Source organism: Parambassis ranga, chromosome 1 (assembly GCF_900634625.1).
Source record: "Parambassis ranga chromosome 1, fParRan2.1, whole genome shotgun sequence".
Classification (NCBI taxonomy): Eukaryota; Metazoa; Chordata; class Actinopteri; family Ambassidae; genus Parambassis; species Parambassis ranga.
The window spans coordinates 1,289,261-1,316,824 of NC_041022.1; the positions used below are offsets into that span (position 1 = coordinate 1,289,261).

At 43.3% G+C, this 27,564-nt stretch overlaps 2 protein-coding genes across 7 annotated transcripts; both read left to right on the top strand.

Annotated features, from left to right (window-relative positions):
- On the top strand, positions 1–27,557 carry pcdh10a (protocadherin 10a). Of its 3 annotated transcripts, none has more exons than XM_028407364.1 (5): positions 1–3,084; positions 4,263–4,321; positions 4,865–4,971; positions 24,679–25,062; positions 27,007–27,557. In XM_028407364.1, exons 1-5 carry the CDS (start codon positions 538–540, stop codon positions 27,024–27,026), a joined length of 3,117 nt encoding a protein of 1,038 aa, XP_028263165.1. In that variant the 5' UTR covers positions 1–537; the 3' UTR covers positions 27,027–27,557. The 3 variants fall into 3 exon arrangements, with proteins under 3 accessions (XP_028263165.1, XP_028263173.1, XP_028263157.1); XM_028407372.1 differs by having other exon boundaries at positions 24,679–24,839; XM_028407356.1 differs by lacking the exon at positions 27,007–27,557 and having other exon boundaries at positions 24,679–25,250.
- Positions 9,498–15,864, top strand: LOC114436860 (uncharacterized). 4 transcript variants are annotated; one of them, XM_028407378.1, is made up of 9 exons: positions 9,498–9,536; positions 10,238–10,297; positions 10,818–10,877; positions 12,373–12,478; positions 13,731–13,817; positions 13,924–13,971; positions 14,471–14,521; positions 14,639–14,671; positions 15,187–15,479. In XM_028407378.1, the coding sequence occupies exons 1-9, from the start codon at positions 9,519–9,521 to the stop codon at positions 15,264–15,266; spliced, it is 543 nt and encodes a 180-aa protein (XP_028263179.1). In that variant the 5' UTR covers positions 9,498–9,518; the 3' UTR covers positions 15,267–15,479. The 4 variants fall into 4 exon arrangements, with proteins under 4 accessions (XP_028263179.1, XP_028263178.1, XP_028263180.1 ...); XM_028407377.1 differs by lacking the exon at positions 9,498–9,536 and having other exon boundaries at positions 10,063–10,297; XM_028407379.1 differs by lacking the exons at positions 9,498–9,536; positions 10,818–10,877 and having other exon boundaries at positions 10,063–10,297; positions 15,187–15,482.
- Positions 27,558–27,564: the final 7 nt, after the last annotated feature.

The window sequence follows — 27,564 nt, forward strand, 5'->3', positions numbered from 1 at the left end:
CGAGCTGAGAACATCATCCGCTTTGAGCGCTTAGGCGCAGTGATTACATCCTCACAGAGAAAGATAGAAAGTCTTGATATTCAGGGTTTTTTTAGAAGTTACATTTTTACTGATGATGCGTCATTAGGAGTTTTTTTCCATTCTTTTTTTTGCTCGTGTGGAATTTCCTATTTTGTTTTGTGACTTTTTTTCCTGTGAAGAAGGGGCAGTCTGTTCTGTGCACAGGGAGTGTTGGCTATGCGTCCTGGCTCCAGCCTGCAATGTTTGCGCTGACGCCAAAACTCACAGACCGGTGCAGAATTGATTAAAACAGAAGAAGCTCGGATCAAATGGCTGTGCTTCTCACAGCTGAAACGACACAATGTTCTACTGACCTGAGGCAGAGGAGAGGAATTTCAGAGTCGCACAGCCTTGTTGCTGTTTATTTCACTGCCTTTTTACGGACATAGGAAATGGGAAATGCTCATTTCTTGTAAGAAAAAGGAATAACACTTTTTGTTTTTCGTCTTGAAGTGCACTTGGACAGAGGCAGAGGAGATGATTTGGTTAATATTCCTGCTCTCCATCCTGGATGGAGCTGTCTCTCAGCTACACTACTCCGTGCCAGAGGAGCAGGAACCTGGCTCTGTGGTTGGGAATATTGCAGAGGATTTGGGGCTGGACATTACCAAACTTTCCGCTCGCCGCTTCCAAACGGTGCCTAGTTCACGGACACCTTATCTGGAGGTGAACTTAGAGAACGGTGCGCTCCTGGTGAAGGAGAAAATTGACCGGGAAGAAATCTGTAAACAGACCATCCCGTGCCTATTGCACCTGGAGGTGTTTCTGGAAAACCCGTTGGAGCTCTTTCGCGTGGAAATTGAGGTGATGGATATCAACGACAATCCACCCAGCTTTCCCGAGACAGACATTTCCGTGGAAATATCTGAGAGCGCTATACCCGGGACGCGTTTCCCGGTGGAGAACGCCTTCGACCCTGATGTTGGCACAAACGCGCTCAGCACTTATGCCATAACGAATAATAACTATTTTTACCTCGACGTGCAGACACAGAGCGACGGGAACAAGTTCGCGGAGCTGGTGCTGGAGAAGCCGCTGGACAGGGAGCAGCAGGCGGTGCACCGCTATGTTCTGACGGCTGTGGATGGGGGCATCCCGCAGCGGACCGGGACGGCTCTCCTGGTCGTTAAAGTTCTGGACTCTAATGACAACGCGCCTACATTTGACCAGTCTGTGTACACGGTTAACTTGCGGGAAAACTCCCCCGTGGGCACTCTGGTCATTCAGCTTAATGCCACGGATGTTGACGAGGGACAGAACGGGGAAATAGTTTATTCCTTCAGCAGTCACAACACCCCGCGGATAAAGGACTTATTCAATATTGATGCCAGAACGGGGAGGATAGAGGTGGCGGGTGAGGTGGACTATGAAGAGAGCAGCACGCACCAGATTTATGTCCAGGCTAAAGATCTTGGAGCTAATGCGGTCCCCGCGCACTGCAAAGTGTTGGTCAAACTCGTGGACGTGAACGACAACACACCGGAGATCGGGTTCAGCACTGTGACTGAATCTGTGAGCGAGCAGGACGCCCCTGGTACCGTGATCGCACTTTTTAGCGTGTCAGACCGGGACTCTGGTGAGAATGGACAGATGAGCTGTGAGATTCTCGGAGACGTTCCATTCAAGTTGAAATCCTCTTTTAAAAACTACTACACCATTGTGACAGACGGACCGCTGGACAGAGAGAACACAGATTCATACACCATCACTGTGGTGGCCAAAGATAAAGGTCAGCCTTCACTCGCTACCAGCAAGTCCATTAAAGTGCACGTCTCCGACGAGAATGACAATGCGCCCCGTTTTACGCAGGCTGTTTATGATGTGTATGTGACTGAGAACAACGTGCCCGGTGCTTTCATTCACGCTGTGAGTGCTTTGGACCCAGACGTAGGACAGAATGCTCTCATTACTTACTCCATATTGGAGTGTGACATACAGGGCATGTCTGTGGATACATATGTGTCCATAAACCAGGACACCGGGTACCTTTACGCGCTGCGCTCTTTTGATTACGAGCAGCTGAAGGAGTTTAGCTTTATGGTCCAGGCTAAGGACTCTGGTGCTGCTGAGCTCTTCTCTAATGCTACTGTAAATGTGATCATTGTTGACCAAAATGACAACGCACCTTCTGTCATTGCCCCTATCGGTAAGAATGGCACAGCCAAAGAGCACTTGCCGCGCTCTGCGGAGCCTGGCTACCTTGTGACGCGCATTGTGGCCATGGATGCTGATGATGGCGAGAACGCACGCCTGTCCTACAGCATCCTGCGGGGCAACGAGATGGGAATGTTCCGCATGGACTGGAGAACAGGAGAGCTGAGGACGGCCCGCAGGATCTCTCCCAAGCGGGACCCGCAGGGCTACTACGACCTGCTGATCGAAGTGAGGGATCACGGGCAACCCCCTCTCTCCTCATCCGCCAGTGTCAGTGTAATATTAGTGGACAGTGTGGTTGAAGGCCGCAGCGGAGATCGTGGTTCGGCCTCAAAGGCAAAGGAGACCTCCCTTGATCTCACTCTCATTCTCATCATCGCCCTGGGCTCCGTTTCCTTTGTCTTCCTCCTGGCTATGATCGTACTGGCTGTGCGCTGCCAAAAGGACAAAAAGCTCAACCTGTACACGTGCCTGCTCGCCGGTGACTGCTGTCTCTGCTGTGGCTCGTGCTGCAGCAGGCAGGCTCGTGGCCGGAAACAGAAGAAGCTAAGTAAATCCGACATCATGTTAGTTCAGAGCACCAATGTGACGTCAGGGGTCGGGCCCGTGGGACAGGTGCCCGTGGAGGAGTCAGGTGTGGGCGGCGTGGGAGGAGGTTTCGGCTCCCACCACCACCAGAACCAGAACTCCTACTGCTACCAGGTGTGTCTGACACCGGAGTCTGCCAAAACGGATCTGATGTTTCTCAAACCGTGCAGCCCCTCGCGCAGCACTGACACAGATCACACCAACCCCTGCGGCGCCATAGTCACGGGTTACAGTGACCAACAACCGGACATCATATCTAACGGCAGCATTCTCTCTAATGAGGTAAGAGCGGTCTGAATCAGCCTGTGCCAGCCAGGGGCCCCCATTAAACACCCCATCACACACATTTAAAACCTAATTTCAAGTTCCTCCGGAACAACAGCTGTGCTTCTTTAATATATATTTATATAGTCTGTTACTCATTCGAGTCAGGCGCAGCAAAAGTCTCAGGGAGGAATGTGGTATTGACTTGGCTGGTTCCCCTTAGTGGCCTTTAATCATTGTCATGCGTAATGGTGATTGGACGTGTCAATTGTTAAGTCTCATGTGGCCTTTTAGTTTTATTCGCAATAGACTGCTGTCAGATCAACCTTTGTGTGGTGCACAATAGGCTGGATGTGACACAGACTCTGACAGTGTGGAAATTGTTCATGATCCACAAAGTTGGAAAATGCTTCTTCATTCAGAGTTTGGTTGAACAGGGTTAATGTGGAAATGGAAAAAAAAAATCAAAACTCATGTCCACGCATATATCATCACATTGATCCCAAATTTTGTGACAAATGCATTGAAATGAGCATACTGAATACGTGTTAACACAGCCCTTTACAAGAGCGCATTCTTCTGGTTACACCAGGAGCATGCCACGCTGCGTAATGCTCCTCGGTAAGCCCAGGAAATGTTGATGTGTTTGCAGCAGCTTATGTTAAAAAAATAAAGTTTAGGTGACAAATATCAGCAGAAGAACTGAGGGGATAAGTGACTTGACGGCCCTGAAGCGCTCAGCCTGTGCGTTGTGCTCGTGGAGCTGTGGAGCTGGAGCCTTTTTTTGTTGATTGCGGTGTGGCTGGACTGGAGCCAGACAGCCAGTCACAGCCTTGCCATTGCTTTGCGTTAAGTATTCCGCGCACGACTTAGCACGGCAGCACCGTGAACAAAGGTTGTTCAGTTTCAGCATCGGGCGGCTCAATCATTTACGCATTCAATCGCCTCCCTAACCTACACTCCCCTGCTCTCGTCTCCCCTCGCCCACTCACTCTCCGAGTGGATGAGCGCACCGTCGCCACCCCGCCTCGCACTGCCACAGCTTCTAACGCAGTTACACGTTGACAAGCGGTGTTTGCATATGTGATTAATTATGTTTCTCTTATTTCATAATGAACCTCCTTCTCTCCTCTGTTATTTGTGTGTCTGCGTGGCATTAAATATGACTTAATGTGTGTTCCTGTGGGTTTTTCTAGACAAAACACCAGCGAGCAGAACTCAGCTATCTGGTGGACAGACCCAGGCGTGTCAACAGGTAGTGGAGCACACACACACACACACACACACACAAACACACACACACTGAATCATCTCCTATTTGCAGAGCCTAGTGAGTCACATGTTGTCCACCATCAGAGGACCTGTAACATCCAACAGGCCTCATGGATCAACAGCCTGTACCAATTGCCTATCTATAAAAATGAATATTACACCCATCACTATGAATGAATCCCGTATATTCCACATCGTTAATTGTGGCTTTGAGAGGCTACATGGTTCCCAATGTGTCCATAACGTTCATCTTCAATTTGGCATCAGTCCCATAACTGACAGAGCAGCGTCTATTAAAGCTCTAATGCTGGATTTCATTACATTCCATGTGTAACATCCAATTTAGGCTCTTGACGGCCACCGTGACTGTATTAACGTGGTGTTGATTTCTGATTCTCCCTCTCTTTCTCCCTCTCCCCTCATCCAATCCCCCTCCTCTCTCTCTCTCTCTCTCTCTCTCTCTCTCTTCATCTTTTCAATACTGTCTCTCGCCCTCTCTGTCTGCAACTCCCCTCACCTCCTCTAGTTCGGCATTCCAAGAAGCAGACATTGTCAGCTCTAAAGACAGCGGTCATGGTGACAGCGAACAGGGCGACAGTGACCATGATGCCACAAACCGGGGTCATTCAGCCGGTGAGTCCCCCCCCCACACACACATTGCATAATTACACTGTCATTTCAGCCCTCACATGCACCCCTCCCTGGTCTGATTCAATACTGTGTGTTTGCGAATGTGAATGGGATAATGCTGAATTGTTGGTGCGGACCGGTGACTTTTAATTTCCTTAATTTGAGAGAGTGTGTGTGTGCAGAGGCTCGGGCTCTGAGGTTGGCTGGCTGGCATGAACAGGCCCCAGAGGTGTTGATTGTATTTCACAGCCGGGTGAAAAGGAGGAATATTTGGGAGGGGGTAAATCTCTTCTCTTTATTTGCACACTTGCTTCTCTTCTCTCTTTCTAACCCTGCTGCTGCTTCAGCACCCGAGTGGTGCTGAAAGGACAGCGACTCGCAGTGAGGCAGTATGAGGCCCATAGTGCTTTAGTGGCACAAATCAATAGGTTCGCTCGAGTGAAAGGAAACGACATGGAAGCTAAATTGATATAATGAGAAGCATTTCAATCAGCTTCACAGTCGGTGTATTGTTCTGCCTTTGTTGGTTCTAGATTCACCTGATCAAACACATCAGAAGTTTTTACATTCTAAGTTAAAATGTCAGAATTAAGGAACATTTATTTACTGATTTATTCCTCTTGCACTTCACAGTCCAGTAGATTTCTTTAGACAAGGCTTTAGGGTCTTATCATAAGGCGCTCCTTGTTCTCACTAAATTTCTATTAGTTTAGTACCTGTTTATTGATCAAAGCGGAGTCTGACAAAATGTGGAGCAATACAAAATCTCATTTCATATTGAACTGCCCTTTCCTTCTGAGGGATTGTTCCACACGGCGCATGTAAGACCCCTGTCTAGACCAGAGCCTGCCAAATATCATATCGGTGCTGGGAATACAAATAGAGGAGATCAGATAGGTGTTGTAGGATAGTGAATGGTCCCTCATTAGGCTCTGCAGTGTTTGACATTATTAATGAAGCAGACCAAAATAAGAGAGCCAGTATGCAGCAGTGGTAGTGTGAGTCAATGCCCTCTCGCAATGAAGCCGACTGGGAAGGTCAAACTGTGTGAGAGTGAAATGCAGAACTGGAAGAAATCCAAAGCTTAGCTTATTTTCTTTATCAGGACGAAATTGTTTTGAGAAATAAATATCAACACGAGTGTTTGAACATACATCGAGTGTTGGAAACTCTCCATCCTGGATGTGATCTATGAATATGTGGAACAGCTCAGCCATGAGTTTGGCTGTTTTTCAAGCATTTCCTGCATTGCTACCCGGCAGACCAGAGAAAAAAAAAGAGACATAAAAGAAATAACACGGAACATAGGCTGTATGAATATGTGATATGCATCTTAACATATTCAGCTCCACACTTCAGTTAAGAGTCTGACAGGATGTTTGAGGACGTGCTGGAGACTGTATTTTAACACTTATTTTTAAGTCTTAGATTTCTGAAGGAATAACACGTTTCTTCAGCTTCATTTGGCTCAGAGCATGCTCATTTGGCACTGGCCTGGAAGTGTACGCAGTTGGTGCTGTATTCTGTATTTCATATGAGGAAACCAACATTTGTTCCTTGTGTTAGATTTAGAAGAGAACAGCTTACCACTCCATAGGAGGTAATATCACACGGCTGGTATTTTGGAGAGAGGGACACTTGAGTTTCACAGACTTCTGTAAACAAACCCAGACACAGTGTGTTGGTTTTTGTGTATTAAACGGACAATTGGTATGAATACACCCCGACACTAGGCAGACATTTTGAATTAGTCAGACAGGGCCAGTGTCCGCCTAATTCTAACAGCGTAGATGTGTTTCTATTGGCTTAGAAAGCCCATATACTAATTTTCAGCAAAAGTCCTTCTATTACACATTTTCATGATTTTGTGTATAATCTGTGTATCAACATAGCGCCCCTGCCGGTGGGTCCGGGTAGTACACCACCTAATTAATTATTCACACAAGTGTATATTTCGCAGGTTTTGATTGGCTGATGGATACACAGTCCCCCTAATTCATACAGTCACCCTAATTCAAGGAATACCAGAGGGTCAATAGGCAATAGGCAAGGCAAGGTTTATTTATATAGCACCATTCATACAAAAGGCAATTCAGAGTGCTTTACAGAAGACATTAAGATCACAGAATAAAAAATAACATTTTAAAACAAACAACTTAGAAATTAAAATCATAAAGATTAAGTGGGAAAGATTAAATGAGAAAAGTTCAGTTAGGAACCATGAATACAATGAAATTTAAGAGAATGCTGCAGTAAACAGGCCTGATTTAAATAAAGTGACTGTTTGAGCAGACCTCAGGTATTCAGGAAGATTGTTCCACAGGTGAGGGGCAGAATAACTGAACCCTGCTTCACTTAGTTTGGTCCTGACCCTGGGTACACATAGTAGAATAGAATAGAATAGAATAGAATAGATTTTCTCCTCAGGGAAATTTGGTTACCAGCAGCAATACAACACCGACAGAGCAAGAGTTAAGTAGAATAGAATAGAACATAGTACAGTAAAAAATAAAAGATAAGAGGAATTCTGTACCAACATTGCACAGCAGCATAGATGGTACAGATGGATTATTGCACATGTAAATTATTGCAGGTGTGTTGTATCAGCGGGCTGTGCTCCTCCCTCCTTCTCCCCCTCCTGCCAAAAGCAGAGTTGTAGAGTTGATGGATCGGGGGACAAAGGAGTCTCTGAGTCTGTTGGTCCTGCTCTTGGGGAGGAGCAGCCTGTGACTGTTCAGGCTCCTCTGAGCGCTGATGACAGTGTGCAGAGGATGACTGGCATCGTCCACAATAGCCAGGGAGTCCAGCTTCATGCTGACCACAGAGCCGGCCTGATCAGTTTGTCCAGCCTGTTAGTACACCTTTTGTTTATGTTACCCCCCAGCAGACAACAGCATAAAAAAGTGTACTGGCCACCACAGACTGGTAGAACATCCAAAGGAGTTTCCTGCAGATGTTGAAGGCTCCCAGTCTTCAGGAAGTACAGACGGCTCTGGCCCTTCTTGTACAGGTGATCTGTACAGCATGTCCAGTCCAGCTTGTTGTCCAGCCACAACCCGAGGTACTTGTAGTTGCCTACAATCTCCACCTCGTCGTCCCTGATGGTCACTGGACGTGGCTGTGGGCTGGACTTCCTGAAGTCGATGACCAGCTCCTTAGTCTTTGAGGTGTTAAGCTGGAGATGGTTCATCTGACTCCAGGTGACAAAGTCACTGACTACACTTCTGTACTCATCCTCTCCATCATCCCTGATACAGCCCACGATGGCTGTGTCTTCTGCAAACTTCTGGATGTGACACAGTTCTGAGTTGTAGCAGAAGTCTGAGGTGTAAAGGGTGAAGAGGAGGGGGGCCAGCACCGTCCCCTGGGGAGCTCCAGTGCTGCTGATGACAGTGTCTGATGTGGTGTCCTTTAGCCTGACGTACTGCGGTCTCTCCGTGAGGTAGTCAGCAATCCAGGACACCAAGTAGTGGTCCACAGACATCTCCCTCAGTTTGTCCAGTAGCAGCAGGGGCTGGATGGTGTTGAAGGCACTTGAGAAGTCCAAGAAAAGAATCCTCACTGTGCCCCTCCCTTTGTCCAGATGTGCTTGAACACGGTGTAGGAGGTAGAGAATGGCGTCCTCCACACCCACACCTGCCCAGTAGGCAAACTGTAGCGGGTCCTGAGCCTGATGCACATGGGGCTTGAGGAGGTCGAGGATGAGCCGCTCCATTGTCTTCATCAGCTGTGATGAAGAGTGCCACCGGTCTGTAGTCGTTCAGCTCCTGAGGGCAGTTTCTCTTTGGGACTGGAACAACACAGGATGTTTTCCACAGGGTAGGCACTCTCCCCAGCTGCAGACTGAGGTTGAAGACAGTAGGCCTGTCCCTGATGATCTCAGGGGTCTGGATGCTTCATAGGGAACCAACAAATCCACAATGTATTTTGGTCCAAGACCATTTAGTGCTTTGTAAGCCAAGAGTAAATTTTAAAATGTATCCTTTGACTCACAGGAAGCCAGTGCAGTGATCTGAGTACAGGTGTGATGTGGTCCAGTTTCCTGGTGTTAGTCAGAACTCAGGCAGCAGCGTTTTGGACCAGCTGTAGCTGCCTGATTGATTTTTTGTTAAGACCTGTGGAATGCCATTATAATAATCCTACTGAAAATGAATGCGTGAATACGTTTTTCTGTGTCTTGTTTGGACAGAAAGCCTTTGATCCTAACAATGTTTTTCAGGTGGTAATAGGCCAACATAGTAATAGCTTTTATATGGTTGTTAAAATTCAGGTCTGATCTAAGAGCTTTCATTTTTGGGGCCAAAAACAAGCACTTCTGTCTAATCTGCATTGAGCTGGAGAAAGTTCTGGCTCATCCACTCATTGATTTGTTGAGTACACTTAATAACAATAAAAAGGGTTATATCTGTCCGGGCGCGGGTGGCCGGCTTTAGGACCCGGGGGAAACCTTTGCGACACACACACACACACATGGAGGCAGCAGCCCCCCCCCCCTCCCTTCTCTGAGGAACGTCTCTGCCCTCTCGTCACGTGGACTCGTTTCACCTGGCATGGCGAGGATCACGCAGGTAAGGCTTTTAACTCCAGACACACAGCTACACTAGTTCAACAAGCTAGTCTTGCCAGGTTTGTTTTTTGCATCGCTAGCTAGTTAAACCTAACGTGCTTATTGGACCAGGTTCAGCTAAATGGAAACTTTAACCATAACTTTAAGTCAGTTAATAACACGCGGCCACCGAAACACTTTTTTCACCGGAACAACTCGGCTGAAACGGGATGTTGTTGTGCCGACGCTCCAGCATGTCTGCCGTGTCTTTTCTTGCTCCATGTGAGCAGCTAAGTAAAGAGATCCGCTCCTGATGCATCTACAGCTGATGTTATTCTTTTAAACGCAGCATTAAAGCGTCTTCTAAGCAAAGAGACGGGCCGCGGAGTGAAAGCGATGAAAAGTACACTCGTAGTGCATCAGCACGAGTTTCACTACTCGGCTTCTTTGCACTTCATTATTGATCCGCGTTATAAACATCATACATGTGGGAATAAAGCAGCGCGCATGAGAAATGATCCAGGCCGCGTGGATGCATCAAATAATTTGACTGAATTGTTGTAGTGACTAGTCATTTTATTTGAAGGCTGAAAAAATCTGGACAAGGCGTAATGTCTGTCATTCTCTCAGTATACAATTGTTTTGTTATTGCACATCAAAAAGTATCTTTGAATGTTCAACTTTGATTGTTTAGTGATTAACTTTGTCCATTTCTGTCCCCAGAACAGTCCACAGGAGACTGATCCTGTCCCACCTGCCTCTCCTACCAGCAGCATTCATGAGGTGAATAATTGATAATTTATTAAAGTCCTGTTTTAAAAGTCTTCTATATTTCTCTGTAACACTGTATGCTGCTGTCATACTGTGTATTGTGGAGGGTGGGCAGTGTTCTGACCTCCACCATGAGGCTAGACCAGTTTGAGCATCGTGTCCTCCTAGTTACTGCTGCTGTCATACTGTGTATTGTGTGGGGGATGGGCGGTGTTCTGACCTCCACCATGAGGCTAGAAAGGCTAGACCAGTTTGTGTACCATGTCCTCCTAGTTACTGCTGCTGTCATACTGTGTATTGTGTGGGGTGGGCAGTATTGTGCAGCTTAATAACAAAATCAGCTCAATCAACTCTATGTTTTTAATGGTCAGTGTTTATGCTGAAATGAATTCTCACTCTTGAGGAAAATATAACGTGTATTGACATTTTGTCAGTATATAATTGTTTGTTTATCACACAACACAAATAACTACAGTTTGAATGTTCAACTTCAGATGTTTAGTGCTTATTGCTTGTCCATTTCTGTCCCCAGAACAGTCCACAGGAGACTGATCCTGTCCCGCCTGCCTCTCCTGCCAGCAGCATTCATGAGGTGAATAATTGATAATTTATTAAAGTCCTGTTTAAAAATCTTTGATATTTCTTTAACATTATATGCATGTATCCTAATCACATGTCTGTTTACAATCTTAAAATATCATGTCTGTTGTCATTCTCTCAGTATACAATTGTTTTGTTATTGCACATCATGAGCTTCTACACTTTGAATGTTCAACTTTGATTGTTTAGTGATTAACTTTGTCCATTTCTGTCCCTAGAACAGTCCACAGGAGACTGATCCTGTCCCACCTGCCTCTCCTACCAGCAGCATTCATGAGGTGAATAATTGATAATTTATTAAAGTCCTGTTTTAAAATCTTCTATATTTCTCTGTAACACTGTATGCTGCTGTCATACTGTGTATTGTGGGGGATGGGCGGTGTTCTGACCTCCACCATGAGGCTAGAAAGGCTAGACCAGTTTGTGTACCATGTCCTCCTAGTTACTGCTGCTGTCATACTGTGTATTGTGTGGGGGATGGGCGGTGTTCTGACCTCCACCATGAGGCTAGAAAGGCTAGACCAGTTTGTGTACCATGTCCTCCTAGTTACTGCTGCAGTCATACTGTGTATTGTGTGGGGTGGGCAGTATTGTGCAGCTTAATAACAAAATCAGCTCAATCAACTCTATGTTTTTAATGGTCAGTGTTTATGCTGAAATGAATTCTCACTCTTGAGGAAAATATAACATGTATTGACATTTTGTCAGTATATAATTGTTTGTTTATTGCACAACACAAATAACTACAGTTTGAATGTTCAACTTTGATTGTTTAGTGCTTATTGCTTGTCCATTTCTGTCCCCAGAACAGTCCACAGGAGACTGATCCTGTCCCGCCTGCCTCTCCTGCCAGCAGCATTCATGAGGTAAATAATTTAAAAATTCAATATTTCTCTGTAACATTTTGTATACACATCCTAAACACATCCATCCATCCATTCAAAATTAGCATCTCAGACTTAAAATCCTTGGGTAATCTGCTTTATGTGAACTATATGTGTATGCTTACATTTGATAGATATTGGCGAACATAACCCAATAATGATTCAGAAAACATGTTTCGAAGGCTTTTAAAGTCAAACTGTCAGTTAGAGCAGTCTTTATCTTTAGGGAATGTACCCTGAATGTGTACATAAGTTATAGCACAACGCATTAATGATATATTTAGTGGCTTAAGTCGTGACTATATAAAAAATACTTGATTGCTTGAAATATTTGAGTACCTAAAATTTCTACTTAACCTTTGAACCTTCTGTTCAGAATTTCTTTGGGTGAGGATGGAAAAGTTCACATGTTTTGTTTGTTCGTTTACAAATAATAGCAAAATATATACATTTTCTTTTATATTTCCACAATTTACATTCTGTTAATGTTCTCCATCACACAAAAAGCAGTGTTTTTTGAATTGCAAGTGTTTTCATCAAATCAGATGAAGTGTAATTTTGATATTCATCATGATATTCTCATAACTATGTTTTTTCCAACAGATCTGTGAACATGATTTGGTCTCCTCAGTTGTACCAAGCTTCGACAAATGTGCCAGGTGTGGTGGACCTTATGCTGCGATCAAGTGGACTGGTATTAGATGTAAACGTGAGTAGTTTTGTTGAATAAATGATGCATTCATGCATGATGTACCAATATTAATTCATAATTATTACAGTATTTTTTTATTCAGTCTGCATAATATATCACATTTAGTGTTTGTTGACAAAGGTTTTCGGTTCACCAATTTCCACTAATTCAGTTACATAGACATAAAAGTACATTGAACATTTTCCATTCAAAGCAGTTTTCTACAAATCAAAGATTTACACACTCAGCTAAAGCAGCTATGTGTAAGACTAGGGTACCAAAGGTAGCATCTGAAGACTTAGGAAAGACACCATCACCCCAAGTCTATGGAGAACTTTGTAAAGCAGCCCTTGCAAAAATCATACTCTTCAACCGAAGATGTGGAGGAGAAGTTGCAAAAATGAGACTCAAAGGCTTCCTCGAAAGGGACACAACTGCCTTGCATAAGGATGTTGCCAGCGGCCTTACAAAATTCGAACAAAAACTTTGTAACCACTTCAGTTGCGTGGAAATTAGGGGTAAAAGAGGGTGCAAAGTTGCTGTGCTGCTGTCACCAGACATGGTTGATGCCTTAACACATCTTATCAGCAAAAGAACAGAGTGTGGAGTCCCAGAAGAGAATGAATTCCTGTTTGCAAGACCCCATTGTTTGTCTTCTTATAGAGGACAGGACTGTTTGAGGATTTATGCAAATGAGTGTGGCGCTCAGAACCCTGAACTCCTCAGGTCAACTCACTTGTGCAAGCATGTTGCAACTTTGTCACAAATCCTGAACCTCAAAAATCATGAGTTGGATCAAGTTGCAGACTTCTTAGGACATGACATTCGTGTCCACAGAGAATATTACAGGCTTCCAGAGGCTACAACGCAGCTGGCCAAAATATCAAAATTACTTCTTGCCTTGGAGAAAGGGTCCCTGACAAATCTTCAAGGCAAATCACTTGAAGAGATTGACATTGAAGGTATTGCTATTAAAAGTTGTTTTCAGCTGTGTAGATCTGTGTAGATCATAAAGTTTGGTTTACAAGAATTGCTAACAGATATTTTTACTGTAGCAAAAATATGACCTAACCTCTAGAATGTTATGCTTTCCACACAGCCTGCCTGCCATTTGTCCCTCACACAACCCCACTTAAAAAACATCTGTCCCTTTTACCTCAACAAGCTAATCTTCATTGTAATATTATTCATAATGTTTTATCGCTGTAACTCAATGTTTGCTGTTTAATTCTCTCATGTTTTATTATTTATTTTCTTCATTTTTTGTCAGATGACATGAACCTGAGTGATTCTGAGCAAAGCGAAGACAGTGAGTTTGATGAACAGCAGCCCCTCATACATTCACATACAAGTGTTGGTAAGTGTGCCTAGAAATATTTTTAACTAGAAATATTAATAACTGAATTGGCACAAACCTGCTTATATTACATGAACTTTATTGAGCCGTACTATTAATTCTACAGGAATGAAAAGAGCCAGCCAATATGAGCAGGAATGTCCAGGAACCTCAGGTGATATGACTAAGCATCCTCGTTGATGTTTGATTCATTACATGTAGTAATGTTAGATGGATGGATGTTAGATGGATACAGCAGTGCAGGAGTCATCACAGGGCATGCCATAGGAGCTACAGCTGCTCTTGTCTGTATGTCTCCATTTCCAGTACTTCAGTTCAGTTATTAGTCATTTTGTCATGACATAGCAAGGAGACTTGAATTTAAACTACTTTTGTTAATAGATGCATTCCTTTTAGCCATGCAAGTTCAAGTGGTCTGCCATTGTACATGCTAACTCACTGGTATGGCTTATTGGGATATACCTGTAACATAACAAGCACTATTGTGGCGCACAGTTGCACGGCCAGGAAGCTATATTCCAAACGTAATCTCGCCCGCACTTTTTGTGCAAGTGACAATATAGTTCCATTCCTGTACCTGTAGTGACAGGTTGAAGTGTCTGTTGTGAAATACACAAATCATCACATGAACATTCAACTACTCTATTCTGTAGGGATGAAGAGAGACAAGCAGCCTGCTGAGGAACCTCCAAGCACCTCAGATGGTATGACCACTACCTCAGTCCACCAGCATCCTTGATGTTTGATTCATTACATGTAGGCTAAGCAATATTACTGTTTGCTATTATATCCATATACCTAATCTTTTTTTCACTATACAGATATTGACTCTGCCATTGAAAGCACATCTACTGGTAAGACAACATGTTTTTTCTGAAGCAAAACACTAAATGGGTTTTAATACTAGTCTACAAACTGTGAAGATAAAATCAGTGATGTTTGTCATTGCACAGCATATCGTCACCCTATTAAATGAATGGCCTAGGTAATGTTTTGACCAAAATGAATATTTGGCCTAAATATCATATGCTCTGCTTTTGGTGAAGTTATGTGTTGTCTGAAAAACTTGGAAAAAAGGACTCAGGCCATTATTCTAATAGTGTGAGGATATGCAAGCCCTGGTAGGTGAGGCTCAGCTTCCTGCTTCTCCATGTCCTCAGTTCACAAAATACATTCTGAGTAGTGTTGTGGAGTGTTGAGGTGCTGTTCAAGCGTGCAGTGGAACGCAGTGACTTCCTCTGTGGTGTCCTGTCATGGACACGATGCTCATGAAGACTCATGAAGTGATATGTTAACCAGTTCCAGGGGTTGTTTTTGTTGGGATTGTTGTGTGAATACCATTTGACAATCTGTTTTTCCTCTCTTGTAGTGAGTCTGGATGCCAAGGGAAATAATGCAAGGAGAAAACAAAAAAGTGTCTGTTTTAAGTACACTTTCCTGTTGGGATGAAGAGGCCCAGGTAGCCTGTTGGCACGTCAGATGGTATGACCCCTAACTCAATCCACCAGCTTCCTCGAGGTTGGAGCAGTGAATGGTGTGAAAGACATTTGGTTCTATAATATTGCAGCACTTTTTTAATTTTTTGTTAAATGTTTTAAAATGTACAAGCCAAGATGTTTTATGATTGTTTTTGCTGCAATAAATGTGGCTTGCAGTGCATTGACTGGTGTTTGTCTCGTAGCATCACAAAAACATTCTCTGTAATCATGAAAGAGGTATTAACTATATAAAATATGTAATATATATGTGAGCTATATTGCCAGTTAAAATGTGTCCTCACAAATCAGGTATGTCTTCACAATGCATAGTCTGGCGTATTGTGTGTTGTGTAAAACAAATTGTCCACATATAGTAGGTGTGTCCTTTCAATGGACAATGCCTTCACGTTTGTGTTTGTGTTTAGCCATGTTCCATTAATGGTATTTGACCCTTTAATACACCTCAGTGACATTTTTGTGTGTGTGTATAGCTACTGTCTGCACAAATTGAGTTAGTCCTCCTAATTTCTCTTTGTGTCATGGGCGGGGCTAATTACCTCATTATCTCCTGTCCGCCTAACTAACCATGTTGTCAGGTTGTTATATCTTGGGTTGTGTGCTGTGTATTTAAGATTTAAAGTGACATTTGTGTTCTATGGCTCAAAACAGATTTTTTGACATACCCCATATCATCGTAAAGCAAGTGGAAAGGGGTGTCCGCCTAATGTAGCAAAAAACGCGTTTGGCCAGCAGTGTCCGTCTAGTTCACATAGACCCGTATGTGTGTGTGTGTGTGTGTGTGTGTGTGTGTGTGTGTGTGTGTAAAGGTATATCAATGTCTGATTTAATATGTAGGGGCGTACATGCTACCGGTATGTAATGTGCTGGAGTGTGTGTTTTGTGCAGGAGAAAACAAGGCTCAGTGATGATGTCTGTTGAAAAGGCATCCTCCTGTGAGACGGTGCTCTGTGAAGCTTAAATGAGATTTGCTTTAAGGGGAGAGAGTGCTAGAAGCTGGTAGCTAGGGGCATGGCAGTCAGCCATGTATGTGTTTTACCTATAGAGACATGCCCAGTGCTCATTTGTGTCTTTATGTGTGACTTATTAATACATATATACATAGGGGAGGAATGTTGTCTTGTGTGGGTTGTATTCAATTGTTGTGTGCTGTGTATGTTTTTTTAAAGCTAAACTGCACGAGCCTGAGCCAAGACTATGTATAGACCACGTGTATTTTGCTGTATTTCTGCAGCATGTGGGCACATGCATAAGCACACCCACAAATGTATATGCTTGTATTCTGTATGTGAGTTTCACAGACACACACACACACATATATTATCTTCCTGGGTTTTTGTGGCAGGGTCTCATCCTTCATTCTGTCTCCCCCACACGTTGGCTCTCTGCAACACTCGGCTGATCAGTAATTCATTTCTAGAACCTTTGCATAGCAATTATCAAAGGAGGGTTAGAGGCAAGGTTTCCTCACGGGACCGCCCGGCGCACACTCTCCCTTTTGGTACACCTCGGAATATTTCAAATCAAGGGAAAACCATTTCCAGTTGGCATATCATCAACTACACCTGCCGTAGCTTCCCGCTCGGCCGCTTGTCTGACACTTTAGAAAATAAGTCTCCTGACGTGGTTTTAAATCAAAGGGACACTGCCTGTGAGGCTGGGATATCACCGGATACCTTTAAAAAGTGGGCAAATAGCTTTTCTGAGAGCAGCGGCGTGTCTGGAGTGAGGCACCGCTGCATCAGGAGCCAAAACACTATTGATTGAGTGCCACACCTTTTATAACCAAACACCTTTTTTTTTCCTCCAAATTAGACGGTTTTCCTCATAATTTCCCTCATCGCACTAATAGGAGATGATGGCGAGAGTGAGCAAGCAAAATAGGGGAAAAATGGTGACAGATAAGAAAGGATAAAATATTCATCAGGGAGGAAAATCTGGCATCTCAGAAACGTTCGATCAGCTGTGGAAGGCTGCGTGACGGGTGGGAGACTGGAAATGATCATTATCATGACGTTTGTTTTGGTGAGAACAACAGCCGTGACAAATGGGACAATTAAATCACTGTGGCAACGGTGTATTAGATGGCTGATTATGAATTAGCGGTGGGCACCGTGTTGCAGTTTCCCATGTCAGTGAGCTGTCAGAGAAATTTAGCATACAGACCTTTGATACACTCTTCTTCCACGCCCTAACTGGGAGCTGAAGGACGACAGGCTGGTACAGACATGTAGATTTATTTGGAATAACATAAATATAATTGCAATCTGTGAGATCAATAAGGATAAGGTTCAGGAATAAAAGGAAAGAAGCTGAAAGAAGGTGCATGGATTCAAAAGGAGAAAACAAATAATTTGATAGAAAAGCCATCAGTCAAGTAAAAACACCGACATACGTCTCACGTGCCTTTGCATTATCATTTTGTCTATTTTCTGACAGAAAATTGTTGAAAAAAGAAAATTGCTGTTATATCTGAGCAAAAAAATCCACAGAATTGTATTTTTATTGTATATAGGAAAATGAGGTGATTGTTTAACAAGGAGCAACAAGACCTGGGCTCTGTAAACAAGGTGGAAGTGACAGAAATTATAGTCAAGTTCTAGTTTCTCACCTAGCAGGCGGGGGTTGGCGTCACTTTAGTCAGTTTGGAATTCCAAAGCTATTTGATCAGAGATCATGTTTGGGTCAGAATTAACACATTTGGTTGATAACACATCCACCAGGTATGACACTTCGTGCTAATGTAACACATAAACACATTAACCAACACACGACAACATGTTATCTTTATCAATCATGGGACTATCACCTTCCTCAGCTGCCATCGTTCCTGCCTCTTATGAACACATAGTGATGCAGCCAGAGAAATATGCACACGTGTTCCATAGTTCAAGAGCCTAAATGTGCCGCGGTTCAACCGTAGCTATTGTTTTCCTGGTGAGGATGGGCTGCTGGTTAGAGCTCAATGTGAAACTGAAAAATACCTCAATGTGCCACAAACATGCTAAGAAAAGAAGGAAAAATAATGAATTTGCATTTTGGCTGTAACAGGTGGAGATGCCTTTTCATCTAAGCCAACTGGTTTGCTGAATATTACAAGTCAGAGCAGAGACAGAGAGAGGGAGAGAGTCCAGGAAATCTGCTTGGTTAAATAATTAAACAGGAGTTTTCTGATTATTGAAGAGTATCTTTCTTTAGCTTTGGCTTGTTTTCTATTTTCTATGGTTAAGGTAGATGGAAAATGGTATTCAATGAAAGAAAACCACAACCTGTACTCTAATGACTACAAATACACAGAAGCATCTTGTTGAGCATCTAAATGAATGTCCTTGTGCTTATAAATAGGCTGAATGAACTCAATGTGTTCCCAGCCCTGAAACAGGTAATAACCAGGACACTTTCAGTGCTGGTGTATATGAATACGCCTGCAGTCTGATGAAAACGAGAGATCAAAAAGTGAAAAAGACTTTTTTTCTTTCTGTTGCCTTGAGCATCCAAGTGCAACACAGAGGCAGTATAGGACTAACGGAAGTCTCAGCGAAGACCAGGGAGTCATAAACATGCTCTGGCTCTGAGTAACACACATGTCATCCTTTCTGAGCAGAGAATTAATGTCAGTGAACATCTGCTGCTCCAGCTAGCCCCGAAACACCCTGCAAAAAGCCCACAAAGACTGGAGTCAGGACCTGTTAGTGTTCATCCTTCTGTCATATGATGCAGAACATGTTCTACACCACTCTACCATGTATATCTGCAGCACACACGTCTGTGAGCAGGCAGGTTTGGTCTCATTCCTAACAGCATGTCAAGCCTGTTGCAGGTTGGACATCACAGGAAGTAAACGAAATGCAGCTGTGTTAAGTCAAAGCAGCAAAACACATACATATTTAACATAAATCACAAAAATCTACACTTTCATTTGAAAGCACTTACAGCCAGCTGCACCAACCAAAACTATTTCAGCGCAACAAGAAAAAAGGCCTCAGCACATCTTAGGTGTTCTTTGATTTAGGTCTCTGGAATTAGCTTAGCGAGCTAATCTGGATTCACACGTCTTATTGCAATTAGCTAGCAAAGAAAACAAATGGCACAGGAGAGCATCACCTCATTGGTGAGTCTATGCTAAAAGATGTTAATATATCACTTTTTGTCACTGTAGCATTTTTTTGTAGGAGTACAAATTTGTCATAAGCAAGGGCTAGAAATAAGAAGTTATTATATACCGGAATGTTCCTTTAATGGCAGATCTGTAAGAATGCTCAAGTGTGTTTGCTGCACTAAAGCTCTCTGCAGTCAGACAGAAGCCTAAGTGATAAAAGGCATACAAACCAGGCCATTCAAAACCTTCGCCCTAACAATATATATACAGGGTGATATTAATCAAGCAGACACTGTTAGGGCAAGTGGCCATCTTGGCTCTCCTTGTAAACCTAGTTACTGTGTAACAAGCACTGAAAATGGTAGCAGGGAACAATTTCTCTGTCTGTCATTACTGGATATTGTTGGGAGCCATCTTGCTCTGTTTTGGCCCTGGGAGGTCTCTGGTTTACTCATCACAGCCTCACTGGCCAAGTCGTGTAAGGAAGCAATGCTACTCCCCTGCCGCTCCGTGCTGCTGTCCAAATATTGATGTTTTGTGTCTGTATTCTCTCCGGAGCAGTGGAGGACACGATGAAAAACAGAGGTATGGATAGAAGACACCCTCTACCTGGCGGGGCGGGGGATGAGGAGTGTTTTTTTTTGTTTTTTTTGTTTTTTATAGGAGAAGTGAAAGAAAAAGAAATAAAAAGAAAGTAAGAAACAAGCAGAGAGGATTGAATGTGACGGAAAACAGTAAGAGACAGAGACACACAGGGACTAATAGAGAGGGAGGGAGAGACAAACAGACGGGGGGGTGCTTTCGAACCTGAGCGCGGGTTATATACCCAGAAAGTGAATTCAAACATGGGGCTCGTGTTTTCATAGAATTTGTTTTCCCTCATTTCCCTGTTCCCAGATGCTGGATGTATGTCAGACAGCGCAATTAGTCAAATCACACCGACAAGGGATTTCAGAAACATGCCGAGATGTAATGGAAAAAAAAAGGAAATGGAAAAAAGAACAGAACTGCTGATTGCTTATTAGCAGTGAGATTGTGTTTGTATTGTGCAGCATCGTTTCCATCTCCTCCTGATGTGTGTGTGTGTGTGTGTGTGTGTATATTCTTCCTGCCTGATGAGGTCACAATGAGAGATAGGGCTGCTGGCAGGGCCTGTCATTGCCAGTCACTGTTTTGGTTGTTGTTTTGCTTCCTGCCTGAGGAAGAAAAGGTGCTTCACAGGGGATCAACAGCCACTTGGTGTCATGTGAGCATGTCCTGTCTGTCTGTCTGTCTACTCCTGTGTATTTACATATCTCTGCGTTGAGAGTATTTTTGCTCGTGTGTGTGCAAAACATGCGTGTTGATGTTGGCAGGCAAAAAAAAAAAAAAAAAAAAAAAATCAGTGAATATTTGGAAGCCTGACTTTCTCCCAGCCTGATGTACGGTAAACAGTGACTGCTGCAGACTATATTTACACACCATCTCCAGAGTACAATACGCCCATGTGCCTGCTTAATAATATACTGAGATATGAAAAAATATGGAACGAACAGATCTTTCTCTTAATCCTTCGGTGTTAACTTTTATCTGCGTGCAGGTGTGGATGTGTGCATCCAAGTGCTTTCTGCAGAGCTGCACGTGTGTTGGGTTTCTGCACCTGTGCTCCGGTCTTTCTGCTGATTTTGTTTGCATGTTTAGAAGCGTATATGCTCTGTGGCTGCCAGTCGTCTTATCCGTATGGAGCTGATTGGAGGGCTGGAGGTCAAAACACTCGTGTTTCAAGTGGAGGGAATTCATTTGTGGAAAGTCCATTAAAAGGCTAAAGGCTAACTACAAGGTGGGAATTACCAGAAATAGCATAATTTATATGCAGACAACCTTTAAATACACCATAAATATACATTAGTTCTTGGGGTGAATCGGAGGGTAAATTCTGGTAAACGCCACTCAAACACCGAGTCAGCGTTTGCACAGATCTCCTGGAGCTGCTTCCCTGCGCTCGTTCTGCTGGAATTTTAGTGGCTGTTCATTTTTCGGATCACGGTTTCTGCTCTACACGGTGATAAAAACAAATGAACCCTTCGGTAACAAAGGCACTGACTGGTGCTTAATTTATGGGCCAGACAGAGCAGACGGGGGGGGGTAAACAAACCGAGCAGACATCTGACGTCTTTAACCCTCTGAAACCAGGCTTTGAAATGCATGCTGCAACAAACTTACATGCACTGTTTTGGTCCTTGAATGCATCACGTGTGGTTTGGAAAATATAACAAGATCTACATGTCTCAGCTAAATACTTGGAAACAAATATGAATAATAAATATCTACGGCAAGTAAGGCTGCCATTTTCCCCCACTACACACTAAGTTCACCTCATTTGAACTTTTATCAAAATAATAATCATTTTTCTATTTTTTGTTTCGGGTTTTTTATGATTTATGACTTCACAAGCGTGATATATGGCACAAGATATATCTGAGTTCTCCTAACTTCTAGCAGCGATCGTCCTGTTTCCACCTCAGCGCAGGACAAACGTGACCACAGTGACTAAAACATGTTATCAGAACTAAAAAAAACCAAAATGCCTGGGATTCAGAGGGTTAAAAATGCCTTCATATTTATGGACATTTCTTTATGTTGCTGTTTGAAGCTTGAAGAAAACACAGAATAGTTTAGCAGCATGTTATCAGGGTTTCCATATACCCCATGGGGAGTTCTAATCCCCATCTGATATAATTAACGTTATCACAGAGTAATTGGACATATAGTCCATCTTTCATACATTCTCTGCATTTCATTATTTATTATTTTTAATAATAAATATTATATATATATATATATATATATTTAAATATATATTTTAATATATTTTTAATTGGACATGCAGCATGTCTCTGACAGGTCTTGGAAACCAGCTCTGTATGATGATTCTCTAAAGCGAATGATTAATTAGACAACGTTAATTGAGAGTTTCTGGAGAATCCAAGTCCTCCCACCTCTGTCTAACCCCTCTCCTGTGTCCATCTGTGAGACTCGGGTCTCCCCCCCTGTCTTTTTCTGGCCATTTCTCCCTCCATCTGCGATGGCCCAGGTCTCCCTTCTCCTTCCTTATGGTTCCTGCAGCCTCGTAGCTTCTACCGCCTGCTGTCTCTCTGTCTGCGAAATCTGCAGCTCCCCCCTCGTCTGTTTGGCCCTTGCCGTCTCTTGTCTGTTGAGCCTCGTGCGTTCTCTCTGGCTCTCTGGTCACCGTGCCGTCTTGTTGCTTTTCTCGCTCCCCATGAGGCCCGCATTAGCAGCAAGATTAGATTCACACGATGCACACAAACAGTCGAATATAATCAGCGGTCACAGTGTGCTGGTTCTTAGTATGGTGACACTGCTGTGGTTAATATTTGTACGTGCACTGGTGGATATGGAATGACTTTCAAATCTATAAATGTGCTTTAATGTTATGCTTAGCGGCTAAACATAAACTTTTTTCTGTGTTATACATTCGGTTTCTGTACAAAAATAAAAGTGAAAAAAGGAATGTTTATCTTCACTAGACTGAACCTGATGTTGTGCTTGAGCCTCCTTTAAGATAAATGTTAACAGGAAGTCATTCCTTTCAAATGTGATTTCTTCTTCGCGTAAACATGAAGATGAGGTGAAAGTACATTTCTGCAGGTGACAAGGAAAGTCTCCAGTGCTTTAAGAAACTTTATGTCACAGCCTGAAGTTTGTTAAATTGGCACCGCACAGCAGGAGCATGTCTGAGATACAGACCAGCAGAGCAGCGGCGTCCAGTCTGACCACACAAACTGAAGAATGTGACAACAAGCAGCACTGTGACACTTTCTTGTTTAGTCCCTTTTTTCACTTAGGGTTCAGATAATCCGTAATCCATTAGAGGCTGGTATTTTGAGGATTAGCCTTAATATGTAAGAGGAGGCGGGGATTGTGACAGGGGAAAAAATACTGTCGCCATCTTCTACTGTCACAACGTTTCCTTATTGATCTGTTCTGAATATGATATATATGAGTTCCTTTGTCTGCCTGTGTGTGTGTGTGTGTGTGAGTTTATCTTTCTCTTTGGCCTAATATCTATTGATATGTATAGTTGCATTGTTGTGTGCCTGCTCTTAGTAATAGAGGAGCAGTGGCTTTATCGGTGGAATAGATCAGTAGAATAGATTTGTGTAAGTAGACCCTTTGATCTGGAGCCCTCTCAGCCTCAGGGAATTACAGATTACAGATTGTCTGCTTTCGTTTTCCTCTTTCTTTTCCTCTCTCTCTCTCTCTCTCTTTCTCTCTTTCTTTCTTGATGAAACACTTCTCCTTCCCCCGCTCACCCTAAACTGATCGCCTCCCTCTTTGATCCATGTGGCTTTCCCACAACGTTCCCCTGGCCTCACTGGAGAACCGGGAAAAACTACAAATCCAATCTGCACCCGAGCGACTGGATAGCTGCAGGGTCTCATTATTATGATGGCTCTGTTCACGTCTTCTGTTCTTTTATAATGCTCCCCCCACCGTCCCCTTCCTTCTTCTTTTCATACTCACTTAAAGACTCTAATCAACATAACTGGTAGCTCTTTTATGCCCGCCGTGTGTGTGTGTGTTTGTTATTCTATTATATCATTTCGGATGTTAATTTGATCTTTTTTATGTCGATGTTTTGTTTTTAGCAGCTAGCTGCGTGTCAGTTTCATACTTTGTCGGTGTGCATAGGGATGATCGACGTTAGAATGTGATTAAGAAGCACGTGAATAGTTTTGTTGCACATTTTCAAGATAATCATCATTTTTTTGTGTAAAGATGATGAAATATGGATTCACATTTTGTCTCAAAATCAATTGTGAGTGTGAGGATGTTGATGCGGAGGGGTTGGTGGGCGAGTGGGGGGGGGGGGGGGGGGGGGTGAAATGTTTTCGCAACAGCACATCACTTTGATTGCACATTTCATTCGGAATGAATGGGGTGAGGAGGAAAACAAACAATTCGCTTCATCAATGTTGGCCTTGTCTCTTTGATGAATAGCTTTTGGTGTACTTTTTCTGCTAGCGACATTGGCAAATGATTGCTAACTTGTGTTCTCTCTTCTGGTCTCTTTCTCTCATCTCCCCCTTCCATCTTGACTTTCCACTCAAATATCCACACTGCTTCTTCCTCTCCCATGATCCCATTTGTTGTTTTTTTTTCCATTTTACTTATTTACCCCTCCTATCTCTGCAATCTTGCATCTACATTTCCGGCTTCCTATCTCTCTCCCTGCCTCCACCCTATCTCTATCCTCTCTCTGCAGGCGCTGACCTGTTCTCCAACTGCACAGAGGAGTGCAAGGCCCTGGGTCACTCTGACCGCTGCTGGATGCCGTCCTTTGTGCCATCAGATGGTCGCCAGGGACCGGACTACCGCAGCAATCTGCACGTCCCCGGCATGGATGCCACGCTGCCCGACACTGAGGTACCCTCCTCCGTCAACCTCTCCGACCAACTCACCATGACCTCGTCCACCGCCTCGTCCAACGATAGGTCATTCTCCACCTTTGGCAAGGACGGCCAAAGGTCACAGTCACACCACAGCCTTCACCATCACCTCCATCAGCAACAGCAGCAGTACAGCTCCAGCACGCTAGAGAGGAAAGAGTATGATAGGGGGACCCTACCGTACAAACCCACCTTTCTCTGTGAGTATCAGTATGAAAATTCCCTGGGACCCTATGACTTTGGTCTGGTCCAGTACAGATACTAAAGGAGGGGACGATGAATCTGCCTCTTGATTCTGATCTGGACTTTATGTTGTTTATCAACTTTTATTTCTTCTATTTTTAAGGAGTTTTAAAAGAATACGGCTTTATCTTTTGTTGTATTGTTTTTTTTTTCTTTTATAAGTTATGATTTTTTTTGGTTGAATGTAAAATGTAATCTACAGCATTGCTAACTCCCCACTTCTCCAAAAACCTGCATAAATTTTATACTCTAACCCCGCCCTAACCCTAAATGCTGCCTGTAATAATGTGATTTATTCTATAATAAACTAAATTTGAATTGGAGTCATGTTAATCTGCTTTGCCACTTTCTCTTTTCTTTTCTTTTTATTACTTTTTTGTCTCTAAATTTCCCGCCCCTCAAAATTTATATATCTGATGCTCATATAAGTAAAGGTCGTCATCACACACACTCACACTTCATGTTTGCATGAGAGACATGTCCGCACATTGGAGCACACAAAGACGAGATAAAAGTCAGATCATCTCATGATGTATACAACATCTTTGTTTTCACTCGAGCAAGATGGCTTCCCTACTGAATAGCTCAAAAGGTGGAACACACTTCCCACGCTTCTTCCTTCTTCTTCACAAGGATTCAAGTCCATTTTGTTCTAAAAAGGAACTCTCCAGTATCTACACTTGCTCACATGGCAATCAATACCTGACATGGGTTGGGGGGGAGGTTGAGATTCTTCAGTTGGAAAAGTCACGCTCACAGGTTTTATGTTAGAAAGACGAAAACTATTACATATAAAGTCAGATCAATTTGGCAAATGAGACACTGATATCCACCGGAATGGGCTCAGTTTGTATTTCTGAAGAAGCTGAATGGGATTCTTTATTATAAAAAAAAAAATGGCAGGACACTTCTTCCCGCCTTCAATTGCTTCCCAGGCTCTCACATTACATGAATATTCCATTAGCTTTAAGAGTAGAGAATGGATTCGATATACACATTCAGTAGAGAAGTCATTTCCTGTCAAGTCACCACCATGTTAACCACCATCCTCCATGATACTGCATGCTAACTGTGGGCTGTCTCGCAGGTAAATGATGAGCAGCATTACCTGATTTCTTTTTTCTTTTCTTTTTTTTTTCCCCTCGCTGTTTGTGACTTAACAGAGCCAGGCAATCTTCCTCTTGCACATCAGGTCTGTGTGAAAAATAATTGGTATTTAGCCTTTAGGTGCTAGAGCCTGTTTTTTTGCTCCAAATATAGCTGCCTGTGCGTCTACTCGTCTCGTCTGCCTCGCAGGGCCAGGATAAATGCACTCCATGTTCACTCAGTCCAAAACTCACAACTTTATTTTATTTCAATTTTCCCTTTTTTTTGATGATTTCTTTCCCTGCTCTGTTGAAATAAATGGACCCCTCTCCGCCACTGCAAAAAAAAGTGGTTTTGCTGTTCATCAGTCTGCAAAGATATGAGTCCCAGAGGCTGAGACTCTATTAACCAATAGGCATTATGTTCTGCTTTTAAAAATAGCATTGTTCGCTGCTATGGCAATGCTCTGATCACCAGAGTTGCCTTGATAAAGGATTTATAAATGTTTAATGATCCATTTATAGATAATTAATGAGGCAATTAGTGCGTTGTGTATTTTCTATGCATGCATTATGTAGCCACCAAATTCTGAACATTTATCTTCACTGATGGACATGTTTTTTACCCAATTCCCAAATTAGTTTTACGATTATACTGCGAGGACCAGTCTTTAGGGTGTATTAATAACTTCACAGAGAGTCCTCTGTGGCACGTATCCTTCAAGAGACGATATTTCGAGCCGTTTGTGTCACTAAAAAGCCTCTAGGGAAAGGGTGTCATGTGTCTTAACGAGTGTGTTCTCTTTGTCTTTTCAGCCCGCAAAAGGATTTGCTAGCTCATTCCATGTGGACCTGTCGGAGACAGCGTGAATTTCTGTACTAGACCACCAACACTGATGCTAGAGACAAGGCGAAATAAAACTAAACAAACGGCAACCTGGACAACAAGCAACCTTGGTTAAACTTCATTATCTTGGGTGGCGAACTGTAACGAAGCCTTGGCAGCGTCCGTGGAGGGGAGGAGAGGAGAAATAAATACTGAGTAGCTGTAAACCTCTAGATACTTAAAGGAGCAATCCAAGGCCTTATTTCTCTCAGCAGGACTGAGACCGGGGCTGAAAACACTCGACCATGCGAAGATTATAATGCCATCAGCAGACAGAAGAAAGGACAGAGGAATACAAAACGAAAGCGATTAACTCACAGAGGTGTGTTTTGTTGACTGAGGAGTTAGCCTCTAGAAATCTGTGTGTGCCTGTTTACATAAAGAAGAAAAAAACAACTAATGTTTCTGTACAAACCAACGTCACACGGAACCCTTTAGCTATTTCTATGGTCACCACAAAGCCAGCTGTACAGAGACTGTGTCGGGGG